Raw genomic sequence first — 19,507 nt, 5'->3', positions numbered from 1 at the left:
TAATGTCTCCGATAAATCAGCATTTGTAGTGTCGAGAGGTCGAGGTGGCAGAAGTGGGGCTCGAGGAGCCTAGCATGGCAGGAGTGGTAGTGGTGGATCTACACATATCCGTGGTGGTGGTCGTACTGGAGGTAGAGATTCAGGGGGAGCTCGTGGTAGAGGACGTGGTTCGGGTCCACGGAAGTGTACTCATTGTGGTTTGGATGGACATACCATTAACTACTGCTATGACTTACATGGTCCTCCCTCGACGTGGGCCAACCATGCCATGACTAGTGACACCAGTTTCAGCTCTAGACAGGAGAACCAGTCAGCTTACCCGATGCCTTCTACTCCCTCAGATGGTCCAGGCAAGGAGATGGTGAGTGTTCCTCGGGATGAGTATGAGAGGTTTGTTCAATCCAAGTCGCAGCAGAACACAACTTCCTTTGCACACTCAGGTATGGCTTGTTTGGCATCCACACCCAACCCTTGGATTATTGACTCTGGAGCCTCCGATCACATGACGGGAACTCCAGGTGTGTTTTCGTCTCTCACTCATTGCTCAACATCACAATCTGTTACCTTTGCTAATGGCTCCACATCATCTATTTGTGGTGTTGGTAATGTTGACCTAGACCCTGTATCCCTATCCTCTGTTTAATATGTACCTAAGCTTCCATTTAATCTTATGTCTGTTAGTAAGCTGATCAAGTTCCTTAAGTGCTCCATCACATTTTACCCTTCTATGTGTGTTTTTCAAGATCTCAAGACAGGGATGAAGATTGGTGGAGGACATGAAGCCGGTTGATTGTATTATCTTGATGGTGGTGGACGAATGTCAACGACCCTTTAGTCATCCATTTCTCCTCTCCAGTGGCATTGTAGATTTGGTCATCCTTCGCTGAAAGTGTTGCAGTCCTTAGTCCCTTCATTGAGTCAACTTTCTGTTTTAGATTGTGAGTCATGTCAATTTGGGAAACACCATTGTGTTCCCTTTCGTTCTAGGGTCGATAACCGTGTGTCGAGTCTTTTTTCTTTAATTCATTCAGATGTTTGGGGTCCTTATAAAGTGATGTCATATAATGGATACCGATATTTTGTTATTTTTGTTGATGATTGTTCAAGAATGACGTGGCTCTATTTAATGAAAAAAGTGAATTCTTTGCCATCTTCCAGAAATTTTATGCTGAGATCTGCAATCAATTTGGTGTTCACATCAAAATTTTTCGTTCTGATAATGGTCGTGAATACTTGTCTTCGTCTTTTCAAGAATATTTGGACCAACATGGCATTATACACCAAACTTCATGTACCTACACTCCGCAACAAAATGGGGTTGCTGAGAGAAAGAACTGCCATCTTGTAGAAACGAAACACTCCCTCATGCACCACATGAATGTTCCCAAAACCTTTTGGAGCGATGCAATGCTCATCTCTTGTTTCTTAATTAATCGGATGCCCACGTCTATCCTTGATGGTCGTTCTCCTTTTAGTGTCTTATTCCCCAACATGTCTTTGTTTCCGCTTTCTCCTCGGGTATTTGGATGTGTCTGCTTTGTTCATAATCTGAGTCCCGGGACTGACAAGTTAGATGCACGTTCCTTGAAGTGTATCTTCCTTGGCTATTCTCGAACTCAGAACGAGTACAAGTGTTATCATCTCAGTTCTCGTCGTTCCTTGGTATGTGTTGATGTTACATTCTTCGAGTCTACTCCGTTCTTCGTGGGGTCCGGTGCTGCTGCTTCCTCCACATCACCACCTCCTCTTCCTCTTCTTGTGGCTGATCCACCTCCTCTGGTTTCAGTAATGCCTACGTCCTTGCCTCTGGTACCACCGCCGGTTGACCGTCCACCCATCCGTCACGTGTATACACATCGCCCACGTGTACCGGCTACAACTCCTCCAACTTTATCATCGTCGACAGATTCAGCTCCAGCTCCGACACCAGCCTCTGACCTAGATCTTCCTATTGCCTTCCGGAAAGGTAAACGTACTTGCACCCTTCACCCTATTTCCAATTTTGTTTCACTTACCCACCTCTCCGCCTCCCATCGCTAGTTCATCTCTTTGTTATCCTCCGTGGTTGTTCCTAAGGATGTCCAGGAAGCCCTTACCTCTCCAGAGTGGTGCCGTGCTATGGAAGAAGAGCTCTCTGCTCTGCATCATAGCAGAGCGCCTAAAGGCGCGACTGGTTGCCAAAGGGTACTCCCAAACCTATGGCATTGACTACACAGAGACATTCTCCCCAGTTGCTAAGATAGGGTCAGTTTGTGTCGTCATCTCCCTTGCAGTTATGTATGATTGGCCTCTCCATCAGCTAGATATCAGAAATGCCTTTTTGCATGGTGATTTGCTCGAGGAGGTCTACATGGAGCAACCTCCAGGGTTTGTTGCTCAGGGGGAGGATGGTAAGGTATGCAGACTTAACAAGGCTATTTATGGACTTAAACAATCCCCTCGAGCATGGTTTGGTAGGTTCAGTGAGGTGGTCAAAAAGTTTGGTATGAAATAGTGCCAAGTTGATCACTTTGTCTTCAGTTTTGACTCTTTGGCAGGCAAAATAATATTGGTGGTATGTGGATGATATCGTTGTGACTGGGAATGATAAAATGGGCATTGATAGATTGAAGGCATTCCTACAGGAACACTTTTAGCCAAAGGACCCTGGCAAGTTGAAATACTTTTTGGGGCATAGAAGTAGCAAGATCTAAGCATGGCATTAATTTGTGTCAGAGGAAATATGTGTTTGATTTACTGGAGGAAACAGGGTTGTTGGGTATTAAACCGGTTGAGACACCTATGGCAACAAATACGAGGCTGAGCAGTGATATAGGTGAAGTATTTGAAGACCCTGGCAGATACCGACGACTTGTAGGCAAACTAAACTATCTAACCATTACTCGGCCAAATATTTCATTTGCAGTTAGTGTGGTGAGTCAGTTCATGCAGAAACCTTTGGTCCCACATTGGAATGCAGTGCTAAGGATTGTGAGGTATCTGAAAGGAGCTCCTGGTCGTAGTTTGCTGTACAGGAGTGGTGGAAAACTGGTAGTAGAAGGATACACCGATGCTGATTGGGCAAGTTCTATGTCTGATAGATGATCTACCACAAGCTATTGCACCTTTCTGGGGGGTAACCTGGTAACGTGGAAAAGTAAGAAGCAAACAGCTGTGGCAAGAAGCAGTGCAGAAGCAGAATATAGGGCCATGGCACATACTGCTTGTGAATTAGTGTGACTGAGGAACCTTCTACAGGAGATAGGATATGACATCAGTACTTCAATGAAGCTCTATTGTGACAATCAGGCAGTGGTTCATATCTCTTCCAATCCGGTGTTTCATGAAAGAACCAAGCACATCGAAGTTGACTGTCATTTTGTGAGAGAGAAGGTGCTGAATGGGGTGATAGAAACTGCATATGTTAGTACGGGAAATCAGTGGGCAGACTTGTTTACAAAATGTTTGAGTCGGGGGAGAGTGGACTACATATGTAACAAGCTGGGATTATATGATATATACTCACTAGCTTGAGGGGGAGTGTTAGTGGTGTTAGTGAAGGGGTATTTCGGTCTTTGTACTTGTTGAGAATGTTGATGTGTACTGTTATGTGAGTTCGAGTGCCTCTTACTTAAAGAAGGCCACTTAAGTCTTTTCCAATAAGTTAATAATATAATAACAGGTCTGGCCGAATCTAGGGATTACTTTTTCTCTAATTCGAACCAGCCTTTCTCTCTTTCTTCTCTTTTCTCTCTTCTTCTTTCCTCTCCTACTCAGGTCCATTGTTAGGTGTTGTACCTCCAGCTGGTTTGCAAATTGCACCCCTTGTACAACAGCTAAAAGTTCTGCCCTGATGGAGTCCCCAATTTCCAAGGGACCTGAGTAGAGCAACAAAATCTCTCCCTTCTCATTTCTCAAAGCACCCCCATTCCAGATAATCCTGGATTACCCATGCTACTTCCATCAAAGTTCAACTTCAGTGAGCCTTCGGATGGAGGAGACCAGCTTGTAATTGATTTGTCCTTTAGAGATGAACACCTCGCTACTGCTGACCAATTTCTCCAAAGGTCATTAAAGGAGAATTGATGAAAGATTTCCAAGGTCTTCAGCCAAGGTATTGCCCTATTTAACACACAGTCTTTCAATTCCTAACTGTTCCTTTCCTTTTCTTGAAAAATTCTAATATTCCTTTCTTCCCAAAGAGTCCAAATCAAGGCATCACGAACACATCTCCACATAATTCTCCCTATTGTTGTAGGCCAATAAAAGGTAGAATGGTTGAAGAGCGTGTGAACTTTTGCTGGTAGACTCCAACTACTCCCAAACAACGAAAGTAGCCAAACCCAAAGGTCTGTAGAAAAGGGACAAGATATTAATAGGTGGTAACAATCCTCACCGTGAACTTTATAGAGGATACACCAATTAGGAGAAATACAGAGGAAATGTCTTCTCTTTTGTAGGTTATTTAGAGTGTTTACTTTCCCATGGAATACTTCCCAACAAAACGCTATAATTTTTTGGGGAACTGGCCTGCACCAAATTTCTTTTGATGGACTTGAAGAAAGAAGCACAAGTGAAGGTTCCATTGGGTCTAGGAGTCCATACCCTCTTATCTGGCTTAGAGGGATCCAAACAAACCTGATTAAGACAACCAAGCAAGACAAAGAGATTCAATTTCATCATCCCTAAGTCCTCTACGAAACCCAAAATCCCAAGTAGGATCTAAGGGTGTTCCCAAAGGTGAGACAAATTTTGCGACCACCTCTTTTTTGTACAAAGAAATATGAAATAGCGATGGGAACAAATCCTTTAAAGGTGTGTCTCCTACACAAATATCCTTCCAAAAATGAACAGTGTTTCCAGAACAAACTTCATACCTGATAAATTTGAGGAATTGAGGAAGGGTGTTGTGAATGGCCTTCCAAGGTGCTGCTAGGTTAGCTTGCCTTGATACACCAACATCCCATCCATTCTCTTACCTCCCATGAATGCTTCCCACCACCTCATGCCACAATCTCTCTCTTTCCAATGGCCATCACCACAACCATTTCCCTAACAGCGCTTGATTTTTTCTAGTTACCTTTCCCAAATCCCCCTCTTCTTTACTTCTGCACACAATTTCCCAATTAACCAAGTGATCATTTTTTTCTTGTCCCAGCTCCCATAAGAAATCTCTCATCAACTTCTCTAGTTTCCTAGCTTCCCTAACTGGTATCCTAAATACAAACAAAAAATAGGTAGGTAAGTTAGCAAAGGTAGCTCTTATTAGGGTAATTCTCCCTCCTAAAGAGACATAATTCCTCTTCCATGAGGCTAATCTCTTCTCAAACTTTTCTATCACTGGGGTCCAAAATCTACTCTCCCTAGGATTTGCCTCTAAAGGAAGCCCTAAATATGACATATGCCAAGTAGAGGTGGAACACTCAAGACACTCCGCAATAGCCTCGACCTCCCCTACCTTCAAATTTATATCCGCTATGCAGCTCTTTTCCAAAATTATTCTCAAATTAGAAATACTTTCAAATCCTTTGATTAGCTCGTTTAGGTTTGCTACATTTTCGCTAAAACCTCCTTCACAAAAGATCATTAGCTAATCTACAAACTGAAGGTGGGTGACGGGGACTTGGTGTCTCCCTATTCTCCAACCCCTAATGGCATCTTCACTGTCAGCCTTAGTAATGATCCTACTAATCACATCAGCTATTAAGGTAAAAAGGAAGGGTGAGAGTGGATCCCCTTGCCTGACACCCCTGCGAGCTGGAAAAAAGTCCTTCACCATACCATTTACCAGAATAGAGTAGTGACAAGTGCTAATACACCCAAAAATCCAACTACACCACTTGTCCCCAAATCCGCAGTTTCACATAACCTCTAATAGAAACTCCCAATCCACCAAATCATAGGCCTTTTCAAGATCCAATTTACAAATGAAACCTCTCTTCCTAAATCTTTTCATTTCCTCCACACACTCATTCGCAATTAAGATCTGATCTGTTATTTGTTGCCCTTGAATGAAAGCCCCCTAAGTTTCACTAATGATAGAAGGGAGGACTATTTTGATCCTCAATGAGAGCACTTTAGCCAGAATTTTATAGATGCTTGGCATCATTCTTCTTAGGTATCAAGGCCAAAAAGGTGGCGTTAATTATAGGGCTTATAATTTGATTGTCTGCAAATTCCTTAAAGACTTCAACTAAACCCTCTTTCAACACCTCCCAATAGTCTTGATAAAAACCCATTGTAAAGCCATCTGGACCTGGAGCCTTGGATCTATCCATTAGAAAGACAACACTAAATCTCTTCTTCCTCGAAATCCCTTTCCAGCCACCTTGCCGCTCCGTCATCAATTCTCGGCCATTCCACCCCTTCCACGACTGCTCTCTCACTCAAAGGTCTTCTATAAATCGATTTGAAGTGGTCCACAAATTTTCTGGCTATGTCATCCTGGTTGGTAATCACCTCCTCTCCTATCTCTAGCTTGGTCACAAGATTCTCTCTTTGTCTCCCATTTGCCAAATCATGGAAAAATCTAGTGTTCCCATCGCCTTCCTTAATCCACTTGTGTCTAGATTTTTGTCTCCAACTGATTTCTTCCCTCAGTAACAATTGTTCCAAATCCTTTTTCAATTGTCTCCTTAACACTCTGTCCTCCTCGATCAACCCATTTTGAGATTCCTTTACATCCAAGTTTTCTATTCGAGAGATTAGGCAAAATTTTTGCTCCTCAATTCTACCAAAATGATCTCTATTCCACTCATTTATTTTGGCTCTCAACCTTTTTAATTTCTTATGAAACTTGATCCCCTTCCATCTTACCCCCCTCTCCTCCTCACCCCACCATTCCTTCACTTTTTTCACAAAATTTGGATGGGTAAGCCACATATTTTCGAATCTAAAAGGTTTGGGTCCTATAAGAAAAAACTCAGTACCTATCTGGATAGGACAGTGATCAGAGGTGATCCTGGGTAATGCTCTAGCAACCAAGTTTTCCAAACTATTCTCCCAGGCAAGGTTAAATAAGAACCTGTCCAACTTCGAACACAAAGGGGTTTCTTGAAGGTTGGACCAAGTGTAACTGGCTTGCAGCAGAGGTATTTTCTTCAGTTCGCATTCTTTAATAAAACCATTAAATTTCCTCATGCTTGTTGTAATTACCTGTTGGCGATTACTGGTTTCATCAGAGAATCTAATGACATTAAAATTCCCGCCCAGGCACCAAGGGTCATCCCATAGCCCCTTGATTGTATATAGTTCCTCCCACATCTCATTTCTCTCTCTATAGGAATTAGGGCCATAAACATTGGTTAAGACCCATACACACCCATCCTCTACATTCTTACACTTAATGGAAAATGAGAATCTGCCTATCAATTCTTCCACTACTTCCACCACATCCTCCCTCCACAGTGTTACGATCCCCCCCGAGGCTCCCCAAGAAGGAGACGAGCTCCAACCTAAACCTCTAGACCTCCAAAAACTCCTCACCCATCTCCCATCTAATTCCATCATCTTGGATTCTTGTAACAACACAATATCGGGTTTTTCCCTTCTGAGTAGGTCTTTGATCACCTTTCTCTTTCTTGCACTCCCTAACCCTCTTACATTCCAACTAATAGTTTTCATCGAGACAAAATAGCAAAAAACCCATGAAAATGCCATAATCTCCTCATTTAGGCCCTTCCTTCTATCTCCTCTACCAATAAATTCTAAATCTCCCTCAATGTCTAAGATTAGCCTTTCCACTTTAGATCTTTTTTTATTCTTTGTTCCTTCCCCCCCCACTTCCTAATACGACAATCATCCTCTTTCTTTTCTCCATCCTTTCCAGCCAATGTCTGAGGAAGAATTTTACCCTGCTCACACTTATTTTGGCTACAACATCTCTCTAAGAATCTTTCCTTTTTTTTTAGTTCCTCCATCATTGTACATATCAACTCCCAAATTCTGTCCACCTCCCCCTTACTACTTCCTTCCATCACCCTCTCTCCTCCTTCCACTATCACCCTCTCTCTTGCATTAGAACCTCCTGGATGGGAAGCTGGAATATCTGTTACAGGCATAGCAGACAAGTCAGTACCTAAAAAAGAATTGACACCCATACCTGGTAGGACTGGGTAGGACTAGAATCACTGGAATTGAGTTGCTGACAGGTGACAAATGGTTTTAAGGCCTTTCCCCATTTTGGACAAAGTTGTGAAGTAGACATAGTGAAAGAATCACTTCCTGACGACCTACCCACTTGGAAATCCTTTCTCTGTGTTTCTGACATTGGAATACCCACATCCATCCTCACAGCTGATTCTTGTCCCCCTCCACCAACATCCTGTAATTCATTAGACTCAGGGTCAGCTCCCTCGACGAAGGGAAGAGGAGTTTTCACAACTTTAGGACCATTTTTTTTGCCATTTCTAGTCTTCCTGCCACCTGCCTCTTCAATCTCTTCCTCTAAAAACAACAGCTCTGTATGCAAACTTTCTATTTCAAGTGAATCATTGCTGATTTTCGGAGACAAACTTCCCAAACTTAAAGTTTCATCTCTATCAGAATCGTCACTGCTGTTTTGTTCACTCAACCAATCTTCAAACCCTGTTCTGTTCAAATCACTAGGCTTCAGGTATCTCGGGTTGCGCCTATCTGGTGAGAGACGGTTCGCCAGGTTGGATGGGACCCACTGTAGAGAGCCTTGAGACTGAGAGTCTTGAGATTTTGCGCCTGAACTGTTTGACCGAAAGGAGGGATTTGGGGTAGAAGAAGATAGACGCTTAATCTCATCTATCAGCTCATCCCTCCTCCTAGTCACGTGCTTACTTAAAGGGTCCCTTGGCCCATCTGTCTTGTAATGGGCCTTGGGCTCAAAACTTGTAATATAAGAATCCAGCTTTAAAGCCTTTACTTGAGTTGCCTTCTCCGGCCCACCAGAAAAGGGATCCACTCGACTGGGCCCATTTTCTAAGTCTTTTTCTCCCATATGACCTCTTAACAAATCACACCCCCCTGTTTTAATGGTCGAACCAGCAACCCTCCCTGTCTGACGTTGGTGGTTCAGCCCTCTCCCTTTAGACACTGGTATATTTTTGTCTATTTCCCCTGACACCACCTGTGCAAAAGATCTGCCATTTGTCATAGCCTTTTCTTGCTTTCTACAGGTTTGACCTTCCATCTGCCCCAAAGCTTTTTGGCTTCCCAGAATTTGTTGGCCCTTTTTAGTGAAACATTCCTTCCCATTTGAATTAACCAATCTCACAAGTCCACATAATGCTTCTTCCTCCTTCTCCCCTCCTACCATACGAGCCTCCTTCCACAGCCCTGTTTCAATGGAAGATGCTAGCCACACAGAGACAAAACTCCCCTCTGTTCATACCTCTACCTTTCGTGGAATGTCTTCTGGCTTCACACCACTTAGCAGGATTGCTACTGAATAAAGATCACCCCAGAAAGATTATTTCAAGATTCCTCCACACAATACTGCCATAGACTCTGCTACTTCTTGTTTCCACAGATGAAATGGAAAGCCTATTACACACACCACCACACCATCTTCGACAAATAAATCCTTGGAGTTGGATGTTGGATTCCATTTAAAGACTGTGAATGATCCGAAATCAGCCTGAAAGTTGATAGCTGATATTTCCAATTCATTCTCTACTGGATCTAGGACGGCTTTACAGTTATCAAAGGGGGTTACTATGAAGACACTCTTCAGCTTCAACCTGGTTGCCAGTAAGTCAGCTACCCTCCTCCAATCATTAACCTTTTCCTTGGCTTGTATCACAAACTTACTATCCCACTCTTCTCTCTCTAGACCTCCCACCATTCTGCATTGGCCTTTTGTTTTTGCCATGACCACTGGCCCTTGTTCTACCCTGCTGTTGCTGAGATATGCCTTCTCCCTTATGGAGGCTTTTTTATCATTTGCTACTCTTTGAGCAAGCAGTCAACTTCCCTCCATCCTCAGTTCTCTTTTCCTGCTGGTAGACACACCAGTTGCCTTCGTCCCTTACCAAAAAATTCAGCCAAAGCTATGAAGAAGCCTTTTCTATTCCTCTTACATTCAACAACATTTCTTCTCCCTTCTAATGTACTAAAATCCTGCCAGTTTATCTGCTTACCTTTTGAACAGGCTCCAGCTATGAACTCTCTTAGCCACTCGATCACTTCTAATCCTTCCAGCAATATTGTACCCTTTTTCGCTTCCCTTACCTTCAGTCTTACCTTCCCCTTGATTCTCATCTCTTCGAACAGGAAATTTTTTGCTTCTATCTTCAAGGATCTCCTCCACTGACCTGCCTGCACGAACACCATTTCTTTAATTGAATGCATCCTACTATTGCTACCCTAATTGCACAATAATCTTTTCAGTTTTAAATAATAAGGTTGATGAAAAAATGTATATACACACATACACAATCCAGGGTCTTGGGAGGCAGACTGGATATGGACTTAACCTTTGGCATTTTTTTTCCCACAGGTTGGATGCTCTCAGGGGAGTTTGTTTCTTTTAGAAAATTATAATAAAACTATTTCTGTAACATTCCATCTCTTCATGAATTTCAGTTATCTACTCATGCTATAACTATAGCTTGGTAACTTTGTATCAACCATCTTGCAGTGCATTAACTAGTATAATCACTTCCAGGGGTGAAGTCCGAAGGGGTGGATTCTGTAGCAGAAGTGGAAGCAGCCATATTAGAAAGCCTCAGTAGGTATGATCCATGGGTTGAATTTTGTTGTATCATTTTAAAAATGTAGGAAACTTGTAGACATTGCTTCATGCCTTTATGTTGCAGTCACGTCCGTGCTGTTGTTGCAACATTAGGAGGGAGTCATGGAGCTGCTGGAAGGGCTGATAAGTGGAGGCATCTTTATGCAGGGTTTACAGTGTGGTTGTCAAAATCTAAAGCTTCAGGCAAGTTTGTTTGTTTTGTTTCAATGTTCAACGCTATTTTTTTCATCACTTAAAACAGTTTTTACTATTTTTGTTTCATGACCTTGTAAAACTTCCCCATTGATAAAAAGATGTTCTTATATCCTAGAGTGTATCTACGCTTCGATCTTTCTAAGGTCATATAGGTTCTGTTTGGTAGGAGTGCAACTGCATAACCAAAGTGAATTTGCACTCCGATTCAGTTTTGCAGGTGTTTGGTAAGAATGTGCTTTTATACTGAAAATGAAAGTACTTTTTTTCAACTGTTTTTGCATTCAAAATGGGATCAAAGTTTGCTTTGGAAAAATGGAAACAAACTTTGCACTCAAAGTTGGTCAATGCAAAATAGGTTGGTTCTGGTCTTGAGATTCATGTTTGCACCCATCACAACCAAACAAGACACTGTAAATTTATCAGTGCACAACCGTACCAGGTTTTCATCTTTCTATTGAACACGTTTTTCATTCACGTCAGTGCATTCACTTTTTCCACTCTTATCAAACACAACATTATGTAATCCTGCTGCTTTATTAAAACTATTCTGAAATCAGAATATGGTATTGGTTGCTGTCTATGCAGGGGAGAGAAGAGAGGAGAAGAGTTTGGGAATGATTTGAATGGGAGAAAAGTTGTTCTTCCCTCCCAGTCGATTACTATAAATAGGATTGCATTAGATTATAAATATAAAAATGTCTAATATGCTCCTATTAAGTTGGGGGCAGATCCATAGAAAGATAAAACAGAACAAAATGACATGAACACCCATTTACATGTCACTTAACTTCCCCTCAAGCTGGAGAATATATCTCAACTTGTTATATATGTATTCCACCCTCATCCTACTTAAATTCTTAGACTAAGTTTTTTGCAGTGTGGATTTCATTTGCACTGGTGTTAATGAATGGGAGTATAAAAGGGTTGAGTGTAAATTTTGCTTTAAATTTGTTTCAGATTTGCCTTTTGTCTTATTTGTTTTTGAGAAGCAAAATGAAATTGTCTCTACTTTATATGAAAGAGAATGGAAGTAGGAGGAGGTTTATTTGTTTTGGAGAGAGGTATGATGCAAGATGATGTGGTCCCCACTTTATATGAGAGAATTGACATAGGAGGAGAAGAAAGTAAAAATTTTTTATCAGGTAGGAGTGCAAATCATAGTTAGAGACAAACGGATGCAGAACTGAACTAGGTGCTAAATTCATATCTGGTTCAGAATTGTACTGCAAAAAAACAGCCTTAGTAAACAAATATTTCCACTGATTTTCAAATTTCACATGAACACTACATATAATTCCTTCAAGGGCTTTCTCTGTTACAAAGTGGTAATCGATTTCTCTTGTGCTTGGTTCTCTCATGGAGAATTTGACTGGAAGCTATATGGACAGCAGCTCAGTGATCATAATATAACTTCATAAGAGTAGTCACAGTGTATCCAATTTCTTGAAGAAGATGCTTCAACTAAACCAACTCACACATGGTGTGAGCCATAGGCCATAGTTCCATATTCAGTCTTGACACTTTTTCTTGCAACAACCATATATCTTATACTTTCACATAACTAAATTTCCACCTAGCAAGGTGCAATGACAAGATGTAGGCCTTCTGTTAGAGAGATGGAGCCAGCCCAATCAGCATCTATATATCTGTCTACTTCCAATTTGTCACCTTCCCTATGTAACAATTCATGTCCCAGAGATCCTTTTAAATAGCGTACAATTTTCATCAGTGCATCCTAGTGTGGAACCCAAGGGTTCTGTATAAATTGTCTTATGACACTTCATAAAACACTCCAGTGGGTGGAGATTCAAATTCCCCAAAAATGCATGGATTGGAAACCTATGAGCACCCAAAATTAGAATTCAAGTTCCTATAATTCAAAGGCACAATTAGGTTTTATTAAGAGGAGCAAAATATGTACAAGTACAATAACACTCCTCTTGGGCTGAAGAAAGAAAACGATATCATACCCTAGATGTACACTACTATGATACTCTTTTAAGTATGGAGCAATGTTTTAAAACACGGAGGCGTGACACAAGGTGTTCCACTACCTAGAGGCGTGAGGCGTAGTTCAGAATGCAAGAGGCGTAAGCCTCCTGAACACAAGGAGCCGTAAGCCTTCTTAAGAGGAGGGGGGATCTCATTTTTTCTTTATTTTTAATAAATAACTTTTATATTAAGAAGAATAAAGATGCATAACATTAGTTCAAGGGGGGGAGGTCTGGGGGAGTCGAAGGGGCAAGGGGCAAACTACTTTCTTTCTCCTTATCTTTTCTTCCCTTCCCTTCCCTTTCCTTTTCTCTTTTTTTCTTCTCTTTTTCTTTTTCCCTTTCTTTTCCTTTCATTTCCTTTCCTTTTTTTTCTTTTTTCTTTTTCTTTTTCTTTTTTTGTCTTTTTATATCAGATGTGCATGAGGCGTATGCCTCTAGCACGCCTCATGAAAAAAGCGCAAGAGGTGTACGCCTCTTGCACCTGAGGCATACGCCTCAGAGGTGTCAACGCCTCAGTGTCATGGGGGTAATTCTATAGCGGAAGAAACCCGTGCGGCGTCCTGGCCAAGGCAGGCCAGGACAAGCCTTTGTGCGCTTAGAGGCTAGGAGTTGCCCGATGGGATGGCTCCACCAACGTCAGTAGCACTGGATCATGACCTCAAGTCCAATGGCCGGGGCACTCTCCTGGCTCAGACCGGTCCATGGGAGGCGCTGCTTACGTGCTAAAGGGGGACAACCATAATGGAAGGCGACCATGCGCCAATGAGGTGACTTGGCACCGATGTGTAGGGTCTCCTGTATGCCGATGATGACAGGCACCTGTGTGCCATGATGATAGGCAACCGCTTGGGCCGGAACACACCCATGCGCTAGGGGCAACGGGATAGCTCAATCAGCTTGGGCAAGGGGCTGGCGAGGTGAAGGGACATGCTTGAGCCAGGCCCGCGTGCCAAGCCTCCCTTGAGTATCGGTAGCGCAGTGCCGGTCCAACACTGTCCCCATGAGCAAGTGTGCGCCCATGAGGAACCCTGGTAGCCATGCTAGCCGTTAACCAGGGCCGCCCCGCAAGGGGATGATGGTCTAGGAGTGCCAAGGTTAGGCACCCAAGGAGGTGGACCACCCCTCCTCAAAGAGTACGTTAAGCTTTCGGTGGTCTGCCTGAAGATGACATCAGTTCTCCCAAAAGTCTTACAGGCGAAAATGACGGGCATGTCCCTAACGTAAGCCTGCCAAGCGTAGGCAAGGCTAAGCCTGCTTTGAACCGTAACATCAGGGCGTTTTGGGAGTGCCTTGCCTGGAGACCCGCCTCCAGGCGTACGTCTCCCACACCTTTTAAAACACTAGTATGGAGTATATGCAATCCCTCTTCTCACATGCCCCTGGGGCAGCAAGAAAAATTCCTAAACATGCCTCAAAATGTTAGGCAAATATAGGTCGTACACCTCTTAAATTAATTGAAATGGAGATTTTCGTCAAGATTGAGGCCTATGTTTTTTCACTTTTCTTTTACCACACTTAAATATTACAATTCACTTTCTATGTAAATATGATTAGCATACTGCTTTTAAATATTATAAAAGCTTCATTGAATTTAATGGTATGCTATGGTTGAAAGGCTAATTGTAAACGAAGGATGGCAACATATAACACTGCATGCTTTTCTCTGTATCCCTGTCTTTGAGAAATGAAAAGTTGTATTTCTTTTTCTTTATCTTTATCCTATCATTGTCTAGGAATTTTAGCTTTATGGAACTGGCATCTTGGAAGCTAGGAATGACAATGGGGTAGGAGGCAGGGCTGAGTATTGCATGCCCTGTCCCCGACCCCGAACTAAAATACCCCGGCCTGTATCCAAATGGGGCTAGAAATCCCAATTCCATTCCCATCCCCATGGGAAATGGGGATCCCCGAATTTGCCTAGCCCTGCCCTGGCTATTCCTACTTGCAAATTTATTTATTTTTTATTTTTTTTGAAATCTCTCTAGAACTATATTATATTATATTATGTAATATTACATAATATAATATAATATAGTTCTAGATAGATTTCAAAAGGGGTGTTGTCAGGGAAGAGGATGTTTCAGAAGTTGGTGAAGATGAAGAGGAAGAGGAGGGAGTGGAACTGGATAGAGTTCAAAAAATTAAGCAAAAGGTGGATGGGGAAAAGGTGCTGGAAACCAGTCTCCAAGAGGGTAAGAAGTTGGGCTTATTGGCTTTAGGATGGGAAGAATACACCAGGAGCTTTTTGGGAGCTAGAGCTACAGTACTCGCTGAGTGCTGAAAGCCCTTGATATGTTTAGGGTTAGTTTAGAGTTTCCTGTTTGGGGGGATTTTTTGTCGGGTGGGCATTCTCAGTTTTGTTGACTGAGGATTGTGTTGCTTCAGAAGCAAGTTTTTTTGGTTTATTTCTCTGAGTTTCTTAAGGGATATCCAACTGCCAGGAAGGTGTTACTTGTGTGAAACTGTGCAGGAGAATGGCTACATCTGTGCTTTGGTTGCTCTTTCTGAAAGCTTTTTTGGTATGTCTTTGGGCTGTTTCAGATCTAGTATGGTGAATCCTAGGTCTCCTGGAGACATTTTTTGCTTGTTGGCCTACATAGAAAGAAACTTTTTAGGTAAAGATGGTTTGGAAATGTGTTCCTTTTGTCATACGTTGGGAAGTGTGGAATGAAAGAAACAAAAGGGATCTCTGAAATCATATGTTGAAGAAGAGATGAGTTCACTATTTTATGCAGTGTTTAGAAAACTGGACTGGCCGGTTGGACTGGTTGAACCGTGACCCAGGACCTTGGCCAGTTTGTTTCATATCCCAATAACTGCATTTGATCAAAAACTGGTGAAAACCGGCTGGTCGGATGGTTTAACTGGAAAACCAATGAACCGGTCCCAGTTTTGTGAACCGCGGGTCCTTAACAATTGAAATTTTAAAATGTATTTAGTAAGACCTGAACCCATGACCTCAAATTTCTATATATTACTCAATTACCATTAGGTAATTAAGAGACTTGAGCCCTAGTCATTTGGTTTAAAAATTAAGGAACTTGCCATCTATCTACCATATTTAAATATATCAGAAGTTATAAAATATATGATATATAGTATTTATACGACCCATAGTACATATCTATATGCCACGTCATCATGGTTCGACCCTAGTTGAACCTCTAACCCGTTCCCTTTTCCAGTTCTATGCCCGGCCCGGTTTTCTAAAATCTAAACATTGATTTTATGTGAGAAAAGGATAATAGTTTGGGTGCTTATAATACCAGAATCTGAAGGGATTTCAAAGGAGGCTCTAGTGTTGGTTTTATGGTCTTTTCTTGTAGTGGATTTCAAGCAGTTAATCTTGTATTTCTCTCTCTTCTTTGATGTCTACTCTTTTTGAGTTGTTTATAGAGTTTTAAGTTGTGGTGATTTCTCATCACCTTGGTTGATGTACTCTTCCTTTTATCAATAAAATTTTCTTTTTATTTATTACCAATATATATATATATATATATATATATTAGTATATTACATAATATAATATAGTTCTAGATATACATACATAACACAAACACACACATAGGGGTGTCAAGTGGACTAGATTTGGTCCAATCCGATCCAGTCCAATATGGGCTCATTATAAATGGACCAGGTCCAATCCAATCCAGTGAACATTTTGGACTGGTCCAATTCAATGTCTGGACCATCCAGTCTGTTCAAATTTATTATTTAGATTAATTCTAACCCAAACCCGGTCCATTGACACCTATATCCTTATCTTCTATCAATGGACTGGATATTGGCTGAATCCAACCCAATCTGATATAAATTCATCACGGATGGACCAGGTCCAATCTAATCCAATATATACTTTTGACCATTAAGTCTGGACTGGTCCAATTCAATACGTCTTGTTGGTCCGTCCAATCCATCCAAAATGATTTTTGTTTGGATGGGGTCCAATCCAAAACTGATCCATTGACACCCCTACACACAGACTTTTTTAGTCGGGCAGGTTTGGGGCTGGTGTCAGGGGTTGGGGGTTGGGAAAATACCATCCCCGCCCAAAACCCGATCAGCAGTCAAAATACCCACCATAACTGGGGCAAGGCAGGTCAGAGCCCTGACAGGGGCGGGTCAAATTGCTATCTCTACTTGCAGCAGTATTTAGGGATTTTTATTTCAGAATTTCCACTTCATACTTTGGTATGCATGGCAAGAATTGCCTCTGCATGATATCTCTTAAAAGTACACTGTCCTCGACCCTTTTCGAAGCCCCTCTAGGCTAATGATGCATTTCTTCGAGAAGTAGAAAAGCATGTGTGGTAATACACAATCTCCTTTGGGCAGGATAAATATTCTTCCACAATTGGTCAAATGAAGCCTTCTATTTATTAAAACCATAAGCTATGGCAGATGCACTGGTACTTGTTATCTATAGTCTCTCTTTGGCAGTTTGGCATACTATGGTTGCATAAACTTTATCTTCCCAACAATAATCTATAGACTGATGAAGTTACTTCTCAGTAGGTTGGGTGACTGGGGTGCTTGTTGGAAGGTTGTTTTCATAGCCTGAGCAACTTCTATGCAGGGGCAGGGGTGAGTCTTGTTCGACTGTCAGGCTGTTGTTCTTTGGTGTTTGTGTGTGTGTGTGTTTTGATTTTCTTTGGCGTGTGTGTGTTTTGATTTTCTTTGGCTTTTCCCTGCTGGGTTTATCATTCTTTGGTTGGAGGTTTTTGCTATGCTTCTTTAATCTTTGGCTGGTTGCTGGTGTGGTGGGCCTTTTGTGGCCTTCCTCATACTTTTTCTGGGTTTCCATACAGATCCAGTGGACTTGATGGTGTCACGTATCTTTGTAAACTCCTATTATAGAGGACATCAGGGTAGGGACTATTGAATGGCAGTCCAGTGTCTTACTAGCTACAACTATTACAAATGAAAATTATTAGTCTTATCTGATGAGTTCTGCTTTATTGCTTTCAACAATTTGTTAATGTAGATGAAGATTCTGCAAGGGAGGAGGCTCGGAGGAACATCCAAGAGGGAAGTCAGGGCTACTCAAATGCTGATGTGGTTGTCAAGCTTGGTGGATGGGATCCTGATCTTGCTCAAACCGTAGCCCAGGCTTCCTTGAGTGCCCTTAAACAGTTAATCCTATCTGATAAAAAGCTTCCAGGTAAACAACCGCCTTCTGATGTACATCACTATCTAATTGTGTATATTTCAGCCATTCATTAAAAAAAAAAAATTGTGCATATTTCAGTTCCACCATTTTTTGTTTATATTGAGTGAAAAAAATCCAAGTTATGATCAATTACTTTAACAAATTGTGTGTGTTCTACTCATGCTTGTCTCTGACTGGACTAAAATAAGTATCAAGAATTATTGAACTGGAAGAAATGGCTGAGCCTGCTCTTCCCTTAATGCATAGTTATATATTTCTTCATAAACATGTTTTTTCACAGCATAAGAGTAATGTAGTTTGATCTCCTGCTGACTTAAAGATCCCGCCTAGGAGGTAAAGTACTAATTTTCATCAATTTGATAATCCTAACCATCTAAGCATTTGTGTGATTGTGTCCTTATGGACTGTGAAGTTTGTGAATCCAAAATAGATACAGATTTATTGTATGGTTGGTAGATGGTTAGGATGACCTAGGGATGAGGTTTCTGTTATGATCTTGGTAGAAGCTCACCAATTGATAGAGCTGTTCATGGGCCGGGATTGGGGGATTTTGTCAAAATTCTAATGGGCCCGGCCCGAGAACAGGTCTACCAATTGAAACGGAAAAATGATCTTCATCCTGTATGTGTGTGTGAGAGAGAGAGGCTAACTCACCAGTTGCCAGTGCCACTAGCATGTGTTAATAATATTGTTTTTCAATTTTCAAATATCTGTTAATGTTTTCTATTACTTTAAAGGGAAGAAGAGTCTCTACATCAGATTAGGATGCCGAGGTGATTGGCCAAACATCAAACCTCCTGGTTGGGACCCATCAGCTGGAGCTAATCTATCCCCTGAGTAGTTTTGGAATGAATACATGGATGGTGGACTGTTTCTACAAATTTAGGCAGTGCATCTCTGTAGACAATATCTTGGAATGAGTACATGGGCTATGGGCTCTTACTGCAAGTTCAGCGACCCGTCTCCAGAGACATATTGTCGGAACTACATGGTTGGTGGGCTCTTTCTGCAAAATGCTTGGGTTCTTCCTATCTTTTGTACCGTTATTGTGTGCATTGATGATACATCTTACAAACTCGTTGACATGTTGAGGATTTTGCTTTATTTAATTCTTATGTCCATGAGAAAGAAAAATATAGCTTGTTAACTGTTATCGATTGAAAAGAGACCAGAAATAAAACCAATGTACGATATACTTGAAAGATAAGAAAAAAGGAGATAAAAAAAGTACTCAGAAATCAACAGTTAGAGGAATTATTAGGAATCAACACCTAATAGTTTCTTGAAGGAATTGGAACCATCAAGAAAATTTGGTAGCAATACCAATCAAAGCAAAGCCAAAGGCAAAATTTTGCTTTTTAATCCATTATAAGTTTGAAAACGCTTTCTAATAAGGAAACAACTTACACTCCTTGACTAGACAAGGAGTGCATAGGGACCAACTGT

At 41.6% G+C, this 19,507-nt stretch overlaps 1 protein-coding gene across 4 annotated transcripts in view; it reads left to right on the top strand.

The window, feature by feature from the left end:
* SKL2 (shikimate kinase like 2) overlaps positions 1 to 19,195 on the top strand; it is a 37,051-nt gene extending 17,856 nt beyond the window's left edge. The window contains exons 5-9 of one of the 4 annotated variants that reach the window (XM_088980973.1): positions 10,616 to 10,678; positions 10,796 to 10,885; positions 17,700 to 17,759; positions 17,876 to 18,052; positions 18,799 to 19,195. In XM_088980973.1, coding sequence (XP_088837099.1) covers positions 10,616 to 10,678; positions 10,796 to 10,885; positions 17,700 to 17,759; positions 17,876 to 18,052; positions 18,799 to 18,902 — 494 coding nt within the window. In that variant the 3' untranslated portion in view covers positions 18,903 to 19,195. Of the gene's footprint in view, positions 1 to 10,615; positions 10,683 to 10,766; positions 10,886 to 17,699; positions 17,760 to 17,875; positions 18,053 to 18,798 lie in introns of all 4 variants that reach the window. The other 3 variants (XM_088980972.1, XM_088980975.1, XM_088980974.1) reach the window with 3 other exon arrangements.
* Positions 19,196 to 19,507: the final 312 nt, after the last annotated feature.

Source organism: Nelumbo lutea, chromosome 3 (assembly GCF_056320005.1).
Source record: "Nelumbo lutea isolate HS-2025 chromosome 3, American lotus-T2T, whole genome shotgun sequence".
Classification (NCBI taxonomy): Eukaryota; Viridiplantae; Streptophyta; class Magnoliopsida; order Proteales; family Nelumbonaceae; genus Nelumbo; species Nelumbo lutea.
Note: the sequence above shows the minus strand (reverse complement) of the source record. Positions and strands in the feature narration are given on the sequence as shown.